Below are 15,922 nucleotides of genomic sequence, written 5' to 3' on the forward strand. Positions count from 1 at the left end.
GAGCAGCGCCTTACCGTATTCGGTTGTACAAAGCTCTCGGTGCTCCCGGAGTCCAGTAAGCAGACGGTCACATGGCCGTTGACTTTCACGCTGGTGGATGCGTTGGTCAGCGTATGTGGTCGGGACTGGTCGATTGCCATGGATGCGAGCCGTGGTTGATTGTCGGGTAGTGAGGCGGCCATTGAGTTGGGGTCCTGCAACGCTGTTGGTATCCATGTGCTGCGGGGTGGACAAGATGGCGGCGCCCGGAGGTCCTGGGGATTACAAAATGGTGGCGCCCATAGAACGCACGTTGTGGGGGTGGAGCAAGATGGCGGCACCCATGAAACGCCCATGTTGTGCGGGGGAGAAGATGGCGGCACCCATTGCTCGCACATGACCTGGGGAGGAGAGGAGGATAGCGGCGCCCATTGTCCGTGACTGGGGGGGGGGGGGGGGGGGGGGGGGGGCGACCGCGGCCGCTGAGGGGCCTGGCACACCGTTGCGTAGTGGCAGATCTTTCCGCAGGCCTTACAAAGGGCAGCGTGGGCCGGGCAGCATTGGCGGGGGTGTCTTTGCTGGCTGCAAAAATAGCACCGGGGGCCCCCCGGAGATCACTGGCAGGCGCATAGAGCAGGCGTATTGAGTGGGTAGTGCCCCCGCTGGGACGGCTGCCTGTGGGGCCCATGAAGCGTGTGAGGAGTGGACCGCGCGGTTGGGTGCGTAGGACTGGACATTGCGCAGGGCGACCGTCATGGAAAGCGCCAGTGTTTTAGTCTCTGCGAGGTCGCGCGTGGCCCCTTCTAGGAGCCGCTGCCTGATAACATCGGACCCAATCCACGTTACAAAAGCGTCCCGCATAAGGAGATCTGAGTGCTCCTTAGCTGTAACGTCCTGGCAGTCACAGTCCCGCACTAGTGGGATCAGGGCCCTCCAGAAGTCCTCGATTGACTCACCAGGTAGTTGAGTACGCGTTGTGAGCGTGTGTCTGGCGAAGAGTGTGTTTGTCTTCTGCTCATAATTTTCTTTGAGTCGAGTCATGGCATCAGCGTAATTGGGCGCATCCTGGATCAGTGGGAAGACTTTGGAGCTGAGGATGGAGTACAATATTTGAATCTTCTGAGCCTCTGGAACAGGGGTCGGCGCTGCGTTGATATACGCTTCAAAACAAGCGAGCCAGTGCCGAAAGTCCTTTCTGGCTTCGCTTGCGTGTGGATCCAGCTGCAGTCGATCTGGTTTAATCCGGAGGCCCATCTTCTGAGCCTGGTACTAATAAATTGAGGCACGATCAATTTGACTGGAGACGAAGTTGAATCCAAACTGAGGCTTTATTAGTATCAGATGTGTGGCCTCCCCCAGCAGCTGACAAAACGGCTGCGAGCTGGAAGCCATGCATATTTATGACCCGGCTCCTGGGCGGAGCTAGCATGCAGGGGCCCAGGTGAACCTGTAGTTGCAGGTTCTACCGTACAACCCTTAATATAAGAACATGGTGGTTTACCACAGAGTTAAAGTAGCTCGGATGATGCTTCTCCACTGCTTCCACCTACTCCCATCCATTGACTTGCACACAAATCAAATTGCATTCGTTTTAAAATTGAGGGTTTGTCTTCACACATATATCGTTATATAATGTAGTAAATGAGAAGTTCCTCTCTAGATCTTTATACGTGTAGACTGTTCTGACCGTTTCAATTTTTATTTAAGGTATGAAGGGAAAACGTTGAAAAAATACTTTCCCATATTACATTCAATACAGTACTGAGTACGTGTGTGCCAACTGTGGTTCATGCTGGGGGAGTTATCTTTCAATTTTCACACTGAGTTAATAATTTTCTTCAATTTGTCCAACAGGCAGATATGCTTGATGTGAATCAGATTATCAAGGACCTAGCATTACTGGTACATGAACAGGGCGATAACATTGGTGAGTATTAGCCGTGGTTTGAACACATTATTTTAATTTAAGCTGAAGCGTGTTTTCTCTGCCTCAGTGTTGCGACAAATGGGTTTTTCTTCAGGCATATAATCATACAGCACACACGGAGGCCCTTCAGCCCATCCTGCCTGTGATGGCATCATGAAAGTTCCACTCTGACAGACCGGCAATTTTTGTGTCATTTTCAAATATATAAAAATATACAATTGCCTTTCAGGCAATGGATTCCTTCCTGATCATAACACCTTGCGGCATAAAACCTTCCTTTCATCTCTGTCCGATTTTATTGCCAATTATCTTTTTTTTTTAATCCATGAGGGCTAATGCTGGTCTGATTAGTAAGTTTGCAGATGACACCAAGGGTGGTGGAACGGCATAGTGTTGAGGATTGTCAGAGGACAGCAGGACATAGATAGGTTGGAGACTTGGGCAGAGAAATGGCAAATGGAGTTTAAGCCAGATAAATGTGAGGTAATGCATTTTGGTAGGTCTATCATAGAGGGGAAATATACCGTAAATGGCAAAACTCTTAGGAATATAGAAAGTCAGAGAGATCTGGGCATGCAGGTCCACAGATCTTTAAAAGTAGCAAAAGAAGTGGACAAGATGGTCAAAAAAGCATACGGAATGCTTGCCTTCATTGGACTGAGCATCAAGTATATAAAATGGCAAGTCATGCTACAGTTCTATAGAACCTTGGTAAGGCCGCACGTGGAATATTGCACACAATTATGGTCACCACACTGCCAGAAGGATGTGGAGGCTTTGGAGAGGGTGCAGAGGAGGTTTACCAGGATGCTGTCTGGTCTGGAGGGTGTTAGCTATGTGGGGAGGCTGAATAGACCCGGACTGTTTTCATTAGAAAAACTGAGGTTGAGGGGTGACCTGATAGAGGTCTACAAGATTATGATAGAGTAGATGGGCAGGCACTTCTTCCCAGGCTGGGAGGGGTCAGTCACCAGGGAGCATAGGTTTAAGGTCTGTGGGGCAAAGTTTAGATGAGATGTGCGAGGCAGGTTTTTTTACACAGAGGGTGGTGAGTGCCTGGAATGCGTTGCCAGGGGAGGTTGTGGAAGCAGATACATTAACGGCGTTCAAAAGGCATCTCGACAAATACATGGATAGGATGGGTATAGAGGGATATGGCACTAGGAAGTGCTGAGGGTTTTACCCAAGGATGGTATCATGACCGGTCCAGCTTGGAGGACCAAAGGGCCTGTTCCTGTGTGCTGTATTGTTCTTCTTTGTTAATGTGCTCCTTTACCACAGGTAAATGTGGTAATTTGGTCCACATGTAGCTCACCCATCTGTTGTACAGCCTGCCTGATTTCCACCCCATGAGGTTCTCCAAAGTTCAGGAAATCCACTCCCTCAAATGGTCAGGAGGCTGCTGAAGGTGAGAATAACCCTAAAGTTGCCTTCCATCCTCACTCTCCCCCTGTGGGAGGACCATTATCACAGATACCGTATCAATTCAAGAAAAGGCCAGACACCACCTCACAGTATTGAGCGGAGGTCGTTCGCCACACCCTGAAGAGTCATGAAATTCAACTCGAGATCAAATGCATATATTTGGAAGAGAGTTAGATTTAGTTGTGCAGTTGACTTGTGTTTTGTCTCTGGATTGCACTACCTTGCTTGATTGTGACTAAGTGTGATTTCTTGGGAGTTCACTCATTTTGTTATCGATCCTTCCTTTGTCCAATGGTTATTGAGTTTTTAAAAAATCAAACAAGTGAAATTGCACATTTAACAGCATGGCACAAACAGGCTTTGATGTTCTTGATTTTTCACACTGATTACATCTTACAGCTGAATCACGTCAAAAGAAAAAAACCGGGCCTTTTGAAGCAAAGATTAATATTTGTTGATTTGACTGTGAAAGAACAGAAGAGATGGACAGGCACAAGAACATGGCCTGAAATTTGCACACTTCAGGTGCACTTGATTGGCAGGCCTGGAAGCGGCCGTGGTGTCCGCTTCTGCCAGCGAATGATGGAACAACCCGATTTCACGCTGGCTTCAACAGTCATTTAGTGAAGATGTTCTTAATGACACAATCGGTATTCCCCTCATATACATCATCCCCAGGGCATGCTGCTGACCCCGAGGAGTGCCAGATGCTGGATGTTCAGCGGGATGCATCGGAAGATCAGGCGGAGATCACCGAATGTCTGCGTGTCATTCCATCTGACATGGAAAGTTTATGCAGAGTATGAGTACTGTGTTGACTCTGGGCTCTGACCACACAGCCTTTTTCATTCAGGCTCTCATGAAGTGGCAGGTCCTGGAGCAGAATCAGAAGTTCTTGGGTTTGCACTTGGGACCTGCAAACCCTCACACAGACAATGACTTCAGGGGTTCACTGTCAGTTTGAGAGATGGATGAGGTACGTAGCGCCTTTGCTTAGGCGTCTGTTCATCACTGATGAGCGGGAAGGTTCAGACATGCCTCACACTGGTGGATGAGCTGCCTGTCATCTCTGTGTGCTCCTCTCATGGCACTATGGATGATGGCAGCAACTCTTCTGTCCCTCTGCTAGTGACCATGGTACCTTCTGGGGCAGCGTCAACTGAGGAGTCCACAGTCATGTCACGGGACACACCCTCCCCAGCACAGCCTCCTCAGCCCTGCCGGCCACAGGACAACCTGCAAATGTTATCAGTGCCAACACGACGGCAGACTCAGCAATCTGCCTCCATTGCCACTGCCAGCGAGGGAGGAGGGGCACCAAGACGTAGCATTCGCAAGCATAGGTTTAAGGCGCCATGAGCAAAATATGGGCTTTTACAAGTAAAGTTAGTTCATTCGAGCACAATAATTTTTTATTTCTGTGTAACTGAGCCAACCATTTTGTATTTTGTTCCTTGTTTGCAAGTCTGGTAAAGATATAAATCAGTGTTGTATTGCAATGCCCAAAGTGTTCTTCATGTTTTTCATAGCTGCAGGCCTCATCAGTGCCTTATGATTGATGTCAGCGGCAGAAAACATTCTTAGAAGTTGTGAGGCGACATTGGGTCATGGCATTGATTTCTCAGAAATGTGTGTGTGAAGGAGGTGGCACTTTTGCCCTGAGATGGGAGCCAAGCCTTGCCACCCGAACTGAAGGATCATTGTTATCAATGCCTCCCTGGTGTCCCTGCCTCGTTCACCTAGGCTGCCTTTATCGCTCTTACCCACTGCCTGCCCGGGCTCCATCTGTGGAGTCATCCTCTGAGGCATGTGGAGCTGCCTCAGTGTCCTCATCCTCAAGTGGGCTCTCCCTTGCCAGTGCCAGATTGTTCAGAGCACAGTAGACCATGACGATAAGTGACTCACGCTCTGGAGGATATTGCAGGGACCCCGCAGAACGGTCCAGCCAGTGGAACCTCAACTTCAGTCGCCCTATTGTACTCTCAACCACTGCTCTTTTGGAGGCCTGACACCGATTATACCTCTCTTCCCCCTCTGTCCTAGGGTGCTGAAATGGCACCATGAGCCACCTTTTCAATGGATACCCTTTGTCACCATGCAACCAACCTTCCAGCTGAACTGGAGCCACAAACAGCTTGGCACCTTAAAATGTTGCAGTATTTATGCATCATCGGAGCTGCCAGGGTACTTTGCACAGACTTGCTGAATCTGGGTCCTGTGTTTGCACACTTTCTGAACTTTTAAAAAATTAAATTTAGAGTACCCAGTTATTTTTTTTTCCAATTAAGGGGCAATTTAGTGTGGCCAATCCACCTAAACTGCACATCTTTGGATTGCAGGGGTGAAATTCACACAGACACTGGGAGAATCTGCAAACTCCACACAGACGGTGACCCAGGGCGGGATTGAACCCGGGTCCTCAGCGCCGCAGGCAGCAGTGCTAACCACTGCATCACCATGCCGCCCACACTATCTGAACTTTTATGGCATGATAAACCTTCCTATTCACAAAGGCACCTAGTTGACCCACAGGTGTCTTGATGGCCACATGGGTGCAGTTTGTGAAATCCTGGATGCAGAGGAAATGCTGCAATAGCTGCAATGCCTGTTGTTGATTCAAGCTAGCTGGTTTGGTCCGTCCAGTAATGAATGAATCTGTGGACCCGTCTGAACTTGGCTCAACTGTGGACGACAACTGATTTAGACATTCCACACAGATCGTCCACTGAGTCCTTGAATGATCTGGATGTGTAAAAATTGAGACCAAGTGTGACCTTCAAAGCCACTGACATTGGGTGGCCATCCACTCAGTGGGAGGCAATCTCTGGCCTAGTAATGTGGCATAATGATGTCACAGAAGGATGGAGCCTCTTGTGGCAATGGACCTCGGGCATGTTGAGGTACCTGGATGCTACCTCTGGCTGCAGGCCAATGGTGTATTTTGTTCTTCCATCTGTCTAGCACCCCTTGCTGCCCCCCCCCCCCCCAAAAAAACAAATGTTGCCTCTCCTCCCAAAGGTATCTCCCTGTGATACTGCCTATGGACACCTGCTATCCTCTTCCACTGCCCCCCTCTTCCTTCTCAGAGGAGGCGAACCCACCAGAGAACACAATTCCCATCGGCTAAATACACATGCCACTGCCGTGTGCACTGAAGGCTGCAATGGGCAGAAATGCTCCAAGTGTTGGCAAATATAAGAGTTCTCAGAGCAATCTTAACAATGCAAATATTTCGGAATAAACCAGAGGAAAAGGTGTGAACTCCCAACAACAGCTCCACAGCAAATTCTCACCTGAGCTCCTAACAACTCAAGGAGCAGTGCTCCCATCCCTTTTTATCCCGCGCTCTCGCTCGATTTCATGTGATTTTGGGTCGAATGCGTGCCCGCTTGAACTACGTAAAATTCTGCCCCAGATCCAAATGGCATAGAATAATATGATTATTATAATACAACAGTATTTTTCTCCCGAAATAGATTGAAAGTGATAGATTTGTGCATGGTGCAAAGCATGTGCAGGACTGAGGTACAGATCAGCTGACTGAATGGAGGAACAAGCTCTAGGTACTGAACAATCTGTTCATGTTCCTTCGCTCCAGCCCCAGCCTGAACTAACACCAAAGACACAAAGTTGACTGCACACACTGTCCTTCAAAGATTAACTTTAAGCGGGTGAGACAAGATAAAGAGCAACCAGATAATTTTGTTTATCCCATGCTTGAAGGAAAGTATAGTGCTGAGGACAAATGCTATCCATCTAATTGCACATTCGCATCCAATTAGGGCTCTTATTTTTTAAAAGCATTTCCTTTTGACTAATTCTATTTGCATGATTATTTCATGGAATGAGGAATCCCTTCAGTTCAGTAAACAAGCATAAATGACATGTTGGGATGCTGTATCGCCACGAGCTAGCTGTTTGAAGTGCGTCCACTCTTTGTGACTCACAATTGAAAATAGCCTGTGTTTCTTCAGCTCTGTCAAATCACAGAAAATATTGAGTCGCATATAGGACAACATGGTTATCAGGTTTATTCACCCCATTCTCAGCTTAAACATACGGGACGAGGCCAATGAAATTAGATTATTTAACGTGTATAAGAAAAAAGAACAATACAGCTCAGGAACAGGCCCTTCAAGTCTGTACAGGTCATGATAGCTCATGATGCCACTCTTGGCCAAAAACCTCAGAACTTCCTAGTGCCGTATCCTTCTATACCCAACCTATCCATGTATTTGTTGAGATGCCTTTTGAATGCCATTAATGTGTAATTGTTGTCATGAAGGTGAAAGAGACTGGACAACTCCATTTTTGTAAATCTGCATAAATTCAGATACCTCCAGGTATAGCAGCAAAGTGCTTTTTACTCCATCAAACAGCATCCTCGGGGTTACCATTGATCAGAAACTGAACTGGATGAGCCATATAAATACTATGGCTTCCAGAGCAGGTCAGCGTAACACACCTTATTCCTCGAAACCTGCCCACCATCTCCACTACACAAGTTAGTGATGGAGTACTCCCCATTTGCCTGGATGAGTGCAGCTCCAACAACACTCCAGAAGCTCCACACCATCCAAGACAAAGCAGCCCGCTTGATTGCTACGCCTTCCACAAACATTCAATTCCTCCACCACTGACACGCAGTACCATCTACAAGATGCACTGCAGGAACTCACCAAGGTTCCTTTGGCAGCACCTTCCAAACCCATGACCTCTACCACCTAGAAGGGCAAGAGCAAGAGATACTGGGAACACCACCAACAGGATGTTCTTCTTTAAGTCACTCAACATCCTGACATGGAAATATATCATCGTTCCTTCATTGTCGCTGGGTCAAAATCCTGGAATTCCCTCCCTAACAGCACAGTGGGTATACCTACACCTCCGGGATTGCAGCTGTTCAAGAAGGAAACTCACTACCATATAGTGGGCAAATAGGGCAATAATTGCTGACCTCACTAGCGACATCCACATTCCGTAAATTAATTTTTTTAAAATGCATTTGTCACACCTATGAGGGGGTATATTTGACACCCTGGGCAAGAAATTCAAATCGTGCCATCGAACTTGAGCCAGGAAAACATATAGCCAAGAATTGAAAAATGACCAAGGTCCATTTGATGCAATATTCAGTGACTGAGTAGCCTGCCTTCCTATCTGGTAAGGCTTTCCATGCCCTAACAGTGACCTGCATAATTGGTTCTTATGGTGATGCTCTTAAAGTTGCTAAGTTATTGACTCTTAGCAGTACTTACCTCATCAAAACCCTTCATAATTTTGAACACCTCGGTCAGATCTTCATTTAACCTTCTTGGGTCTTCTGAAAAGAGTCTCAATTTATTGAACATCTCCTCATAATAAAAACATTTAATTCTTTGTGAATCTTTTCCGCAGCACCTGCGGTCGTTTCATGAATGTTTAATTTACTCCTGATAAGCACGGGGCAAAGAAATTCCTGAGACTCAAAAACAGGGCAGCACGGTAGCACAAATGGATAGAATTGTGGCTTCACAGCGTCAGGGTCCCAGGTTCGATTCCCCGCTTGGGTCACTGTCTGTGCGGAGTCTGCACGTTCTCCCCGTGTCAACGTGGGTTTCCTCTGGGTGCTCCGGTTTCCTCCCACAGTCCAAAGACATGCAGATTAGGTGGATTGGCCATGATAAATTGCCCTTAGTGACCAAAAAGGTTTGGACGGGTTATTGGGTTACGGGGATAGGGTGGAAGTGAGGGCTTAAGTGGGTCAGTGCAGACTCGATGGGCAGAATGGCCTCCTTCTGCACTGTATGTATTATGTCTGCATCGATCCCATTTGCTACATCGCAGTCTCATTGAAGTCGCAATCTTCGCCAATGTAATGATGCAGCTTTTTCAAAAGCATTGCTGGCCACGCCGTATTTATACTATTTTAATCTTCATTTTATAGATAGCATTGAGGCCAACATCGAGCGGGCGGCTTCAAATGTTGATGCAGCTAATGAGCAGCTGGCAAAAGCAAATCAACACCAGGTAGGTCTGTGTTTGAATACTATTCTGACTGTGAAGTGGACTTCCCTGGGCTCCTGTCACTTTTCTCAGAAATATTTCCTGTTCGGGTTCTGCGGGTAGACCCACTCGAGACAGCTTAAGCACAGCGGACACTGAGACGGGTAGATAATTGAACAAAGGATTGTAATCAGGCCACAAACTTAACAGGCAAAGGGAATGTAAATGTGTTTGAAAGCATCCAACCATGTACAGACTTATGGCTTGAACACCAATCTCCAAGTACTTCTAAATATTGTCAATATTGTCAACAGCAGTAATACAAGAGCTGGCTTTAGCATCAATAACGTCCGATAAAACTAAGGATTCATCTTAGCAAAGGTAATCGTAGCAATCGTATTGCATTTTTTAGGTAATTTTACCTGGGGATAAATGTGTAAAATGGATGCTATCGAGTTGACCGCCCTTTATACATTTCCCCATTTTTTCCTTCCATTGACTGAAAAAGGAAATCAGGCATGATGTGTAATCAGTGGCCAACTTAATATTGCTAATTATTCCAACTGTAAAATGTCTCATGGTACCTGACTAATAACATTTCAATTCCTGTGCTCTTCACTGCTTTATGACGTTCTATTCTCTTCTATCAAAAATGGATAGAATAAATTATTTCTTTGTGTTTGCTAACAAACTGGAGGAATTCTTTGGGAATATCCTTTTTCAGTCCACGTTCCTAGAATGTGTGCGTCCTCTCTTTTTTCAGTCAGTCACTCATCAGTACTCCTAATCTAATTAATCCTTCAATATGTATAGATTTAAACTTGGGGAAAAAAATTGGGATAAAATGAAAAGAACATTGTTGTTTGTGAAAAGCCATGGACTCCGTTGATATGTGTATATTATTTCAGTGTTCTTGGTGTTATGACAATAGTGATATATTGAACAGTGAAAAGTGATAATGAAAAAACAGAACTTCTTTTTTCGAGCTTTGAGCATTTATATTCCCTTGCATTATGGCATAGTGTTCAATGTGTATACTGTACTTGTGGACTGAATTGAGAAAGCCTTCTGTCTATGTCAGTGATGAGGACATTTTCAGAAAGAAATTGTGCTCGAGCAGAGGGAGAGGTAGAGAGGTCATTGCAAAGTTTGGAGGCTGGACAGCTGAAAGTGCAACTGCCATTGGTGAGGGTCCCACAGAGGCTAGAGTTGGAGAACAACAAGAATAATTTGTGCTAAATCGTGCACCACTAATATAGTAAAACACTTGAGGAGTGTCAGTGGCCATGGAGAGATTTGGAAACTTGAACTTTAAATTGAAGCATTGCTTAACAGAATTGTTGGAGAGCTATGGAACATGAGGAGGTTAGAGAGACGGGGCACAATTCTCTGGCCTCGTTGCGCTCTCGCTCAAGTGTAATAAGGCCGGTGAATAGTGGGAGAGGCCAAAACAAGATCCGTGCCGGGCGCCAAATCGGGATCTCGCCGTAGCAAGGTGAGAAACCAATTCTCACCACTTAAGCTCCATTTCCATACAATCAACAAGAGCGACCCCATATCCAACGGCCTCCTGCCATTCAGCGGCCTCCCCAGCAAGTGCTCACGCTGGCACCAATTAGTACTCCTTTTTAATTATGTGAAGCTGACGGAAGGGCATCTGTAGGGAGCCGAGGAGGTGAGTAGCCATCTTTGCTCACAGGCAAATAGCCTGGGGGTGCTGATATTTCCCCTCCCAGTGCTCGGCGGGGGTGAGGGGGACCCCCTGCAGGGGTGGGCCACCGTGGGGGAGTGAAAGGTAGCGCTGGGGGGGGGGGGCAACCAGTGGGCAGTCACTCGCGGAACCACAATGTCAATCCCTGGATTGTGTGTAGCTGTTCCGGGAGCAACCGTTGACCCTGCCTGTCTGCCCCACCGATTACCCATAACCCCCACCAATTGCTGAGGCCTCTGGCTGTGCGGCTGAAGACTATCGCTAACAGGGAATTGGCAATCGTGGTTAAGTGAGCACTTGACATATGCCAAGTGGATTCCCACGTGTGGGCGGGTCATGTAGCATGTGGGAGTCATTGCCTAGCATTCAGGTCACACCTTGATGCCTGGACACTGTGCTTGAACACTGCAGGAAGCAACACCACACATGCAACAGCCAACATCCGAGTGATCCTCAACATGCCTGGCCCTCCTAGCTCTACCACTACGTCTTGGTGTTTTCCCAGGATGCACACCAGAGGTGAAGGCAGCCAGCTGCTTACCTCATCCCGTGGCCCTCGATGGACTGGCGGGCGTCCTCTGCAAGCTCTGGGGCTGAAGGGCCCCGGTTCACTTGCTGGCAGCATATGCACAGCCGTGCTGTCCTGTTCCATTTGCTGACTCTTCGTAGAGGTGGAACTCGGGGAATTGATGGCCACCGACGCCACTCCCTGGGATGGGTTCAGCCTGGCATCCAGCGCATTTCCTCCCAATCGGTGCCCATAGGGCCCCAGCAGCCCCTGCATCAATTGGCTCTGCCTTACCTGGCGGTTCCCCATGGTCTGCACCATCGAGTCAATGCCCTTGGCGATGTTCGTCAGTGACTGGAACAATCTCCGCAGTGCCTTGGCCATGCCCATCTGAGAGTGGGACATTTCCCACAGAACCTCATCAAGGTCGTCCAGGTGCTGGGTGACATCCTCCAGTGAGGCAGACATTCTGCCGAGACCCTCAGCCATGGCCATCACTGACTGCGCGACACCTTCACTTATGGTGCCAATGTCATGCACCAGACTCTCCATTGCGGTCAGTGTTGACCTTGATGCCACTCATTGCTGGTGCCATCTCCTGCGCCCATAGCCTCGAGGACTCCTCCAGGTGGCTATGGATCTGAGGGGGTGATGCTGACATCTCTCTCTGAACATCCCGGCCACTCCCTATCATCTCCATCAGCTCTGGGTAACCCAATTCCAGAGGCTCAGCATCAGGCTGGGACCCAGCGGGGTCCTCAGTTCCAGCAGTCCCCCGATTGCTGTCTCGCCTGAGGATTCCTGCCTCCACCTGATGTCCATCAGCAGCAGTGTGGTGCTCACCAGATTGTGCCCCAGAAGTCTGACCATTAACGTTTCCCACCGAAGTGCGTGTATCTGTGCTGGTGGAGGGTAGGAATGACAGCTGTGCCACGACTATTATGATGGCATCCTCTGAGCTCTCCTCCGAGGGGTTCTCCTTGGAGTCAGGAGAGGGGGCCACCCGGGATGGGCCAGCGCCGTCGGCCGGAGGACCTGCAGGAGAATGGACATGTGGTCATTGGGAGGGGTGGGTCAGTCAGTACTCGCGTTTCACAGGTCCCCTGGATGGAACCTGGTGGTTCCTTACCTCTGCGACTTCCAGCAGACTCCATGTGGGTGACCTCGGTCACACCAGTCACCTCCAGGGTTCGCTCCTTGAAGGAGGTGAGGGTTCTTATGTCTGGCACCTCTACACCAGTCTGGGCCCTCTCCCACCAATTGTGGGAGAGCTTTTCCTGAGGAGACACGGAGAGGGCATCGTTAGCCACACGCCTGGTTCAGTGGTGGGAGAGGGGGTGTGAAGGCAGGTTTGGTGGGGGGGGGGGGGTAGGGAGGGCTGGGGGTCACTAGGAGATTTGGGGCGGTGGATGTTCCCTTGGTGGGGGGCAGAGATGGGGCGGTGTTGGTGTCTACTCACTTGTGCTGCCCGGTATCGGCCGTTGACCTTCTTGCACTGCTGGTCAGTTCTCATGTTCGTACTGTTGGAACTAAGGTTGCCGCCACCTCATCCCAGGCAGTACTGGCTGCCTTGTGGCTCATCCCCCAGGACTCCGGGGGAAACAGGACATCCCTCCTGGTCTCCAACGCGTCGAGGAGCAAATGCAGCTTAAGTGCTGCACTCGGGGTTGGCCGAGCAAATGCAGCTTAAGTGCTGCTCGACCTTGTTAACGGGGGGTGGGGGGGGGTGGGGGGGGGGGGGGGGTGCGCGAGCATGGTCTCGGCGAATCAGCTGGTGAGTCATTATTCGTGGCGAAAAGCCCGTGATGCCTCGTTAAGTGGACCAATTAATGTTGCATTGAGCTGCCGGTTTCGCTGGGCTGTGCGCCGGGAAGCTCGCGGCAATTCCCGCTCGCACCAACACTTGGAAGTTTTTCTGGAGAATTGCGCGCCTAGCGGTGGGAAAGGCCTTGGAGGAATAGTTATCTATGTTATCTTCCTTTATCATAAAGGCGGAAATAATTCAAATTTTAAACTATTGCTAATGAAATCAATTCTGCTCCTCATTTGGTCTTCCCCGCCTGTTTTCATCAGCTTTGTTGAGCAAATTATCAGAAGTAGACCAAGTGAGACAGTTTAAATCCATCCTTTGAAAAGTGTGAGCATTAATATTAATCGGACTATGATTTTTCCTTGTGTTGCCGGTCTAGTTAGTGTTAATGTCAGCACCCCTGGACCGTGCGTATTCAGCTGAAAGTCAGAATAAAGCTGCTTGTATTCTGGCCTGACCAGGGACTTTAACCCGAACTTGAAGAATGTGCCCCTCACGACACCAGTGTTCCTAATCTGTTTCTCACCAGCCAGCCTTGCAGACGCTCTAAGTTAGACTAGCAATACCTATACTTTGAGCTATTGAATGCTGGACCGAGACTGTCCAGACTTGTATTACTTTCTCCCTATCTGTGCAGTTTGGAGGTTGAAACTAAGACCTGGAAGATAAAAAACATTAACCAAGATTTTCCATTCTGCTGTCAAATATATATATATTTTTTAATTACCAAAGTTACAAAGCCAGAGCTCCAGAGTGTGGACAGAGGCAAACCCCTAATTCAGCTCCTTGCCTACTCCAAAAACTAATTAAAATTTAATCCAGTTCATGGTCCCCACAAGAGAGACATACCAGATCCAGGCATTGCACCTGATTTCCTGCTCAGCTGAGCCAAAAGGCCGAGAAGCGATGCTGTGAAATGCTATGGTGAGGTTATCTATGCATCCCTGTCCCGTTAGCAGTCTTACGCTGAATATTTTGACAGGGACCGAGCTTTTTGTTGACTGTATCAGAGGCTCCAGCATGGCAGGATAGATCTGGATGGAAAATCACTGATCCTGCAGAGCTATGGCACATGCTGCAACTGAAAACTGAATCATACTGGCGAACCCTGCTGGTGGGGATCGCGTGCCTATTGACCTGTTATTGACTGTGTTCGCTGGTGCAGATCATTAGATCCTTCGGTCACCTCTGCTGAGTCCTAACCAATGCTGAATGCCAATAAGAAGTGGGAGGGACTTTTGTCCAGAACTCCTCAAGCGATGATGAGAAATTTCCCTCCTGACACTTCCACCTTATTTGATGATGCCCATTCAATTGATTCTGGCATCTAATAGCAATAAACGTGGAAGATGATTGCAGATACAAAAATTGTTGGGAGCTCAGTGGATTGCTGTCACGGCGAGTGTGGTGCCACAGCTGTCTGTGTGACACTGGAATGCAGCTCAAGAGGAACATCCTACACTCGATGCCTTAACCCCTTGTGCCACTCAGTCACTCCAAAGTTACGTTTACTTTCTCTCAATTTGGACTAAACCTGGGATTATTCAGAGTTACTTTGAAACTGACATATTGGAATTGTTCTGTTTATATTTTGGAATTGTGCAGTGCTCACACATGATGAAGCTACAGTTTGAAATTGCAATAGGACTGTGTTCTCTCTCCAAAGCCCGTAGTCATATCTAAGATGAACTTTATGTTAAGAGACATTTTCTGACCACGTGAGCAGCGTACAAGTCTGATCCTATTGTGCCTGTGGAATACAGTGAAGTATTTTCTGCTCCATTTCAACAATCATACAGATCAGAAAGTGAAACTTTCTTAGACCGTGATGTGTATTTTACTTTGGTGGGGGGGGGGGCGCGGGGCGCGGGGAGGTGGACAGAATAGTGAATGAACCCGTCCAGTGATTGACACCTGACAAGCAGGTTTTTATAGTTGAGAGATAATCACTGAATAGACTTATGTTAACTTGATGCATCATATATGTGACAGTGACAAGCATCTGATGGTTCCTGCACAATCTTCCCACTGAAGAACCATCGAATAATGAGTATCCTGTAAAAAGTGCAACATTAGTAATAATGGGTACAATTTAACAAAAATAGAGAGTTTTGGGCCTGTTTAGAGGGGTGTTTCTCGGTGCCTGCAGTGTCGAGAAGGATTCCGCTCTTAAAGGGGGACTCTTTTTTTTTTCCCAGCGAGGAATGTCCCCCTGACACCGCACTTCGCTTCATTTCTTGCACCGACGAGCTGAGCCATTTTTAAATGCTGTCCCGATCTCGCGACCCCCATGGCGATCTCCGGACTACCCCAATGCCCCAACCTACTGCTTAGCGAGCCCTCGACCCTCCACTCACAAATCCCTGGTCCCGATTTCCCGCATGGGCAAACTGGCACCTGTGCAACTTGGCACTGGCACCCTGGCATTAACACTGGGCCCTTATTCTGAGTTTGTGTCCCCCTCCCCCACCTCAGTTCAAGACTCCCAGAAAGGGAAACAGTTCCCAAGCACCTACACTGGATGAATGTTTCTATTATACTCGGGCTGTTTTTCCATCAGAAAGAAAATTGTGAGAA

General features: G+C 48.2%; 1 protein-coding gene across 2 annotated transcripts in view; it reads left to right on the forward strand.

Annotated features, from left to right (window-relative positions):
• Nucleotides 1-15,922, forward strand: part of tsnare1 (T-SNARE Domain Containing 1) — a 1,154,852-nt gene that overhangs the window by 909,567 nt on the left and 229,363 nt on the right. For both annotated transcript variants that reach the window (XM_072468282.1, XM_072468283.1), the window contains exons 9-10: nucleotides 1,834-1,906; nucleotides 9,258-9,340. In XM_072468282.1, the coding sequence (XP_072324383.1) occupies nucleotides 1,834-1,906; nucleotides 9,258-9,340 (156 nt within the window). The remainder of the gene's footprint in view (nucleotides 1-1,833; nucleotides 1,907-9,257; nucleotides 9,341-15,922) is intronic.

The sequence above is a fragment of the Scyliorhinus torazame genome, chromosome 11 (assembly GCF_047496885.1).
Source record: "Scyliorhinus torazame isolate Kashiwa2021f chromosome 11, sScyTor2.1, whole genome shotgun sequence".
In the NCBI taxonomy this organism is placed as follows: domain Eukaryota; kingdom Metazoa; phylum Chordata; class Chondrichthyes; order Carcharhiniformes; family Scyliorhinidae; genus Scyliorhinus; species Scyliorhinus torazame.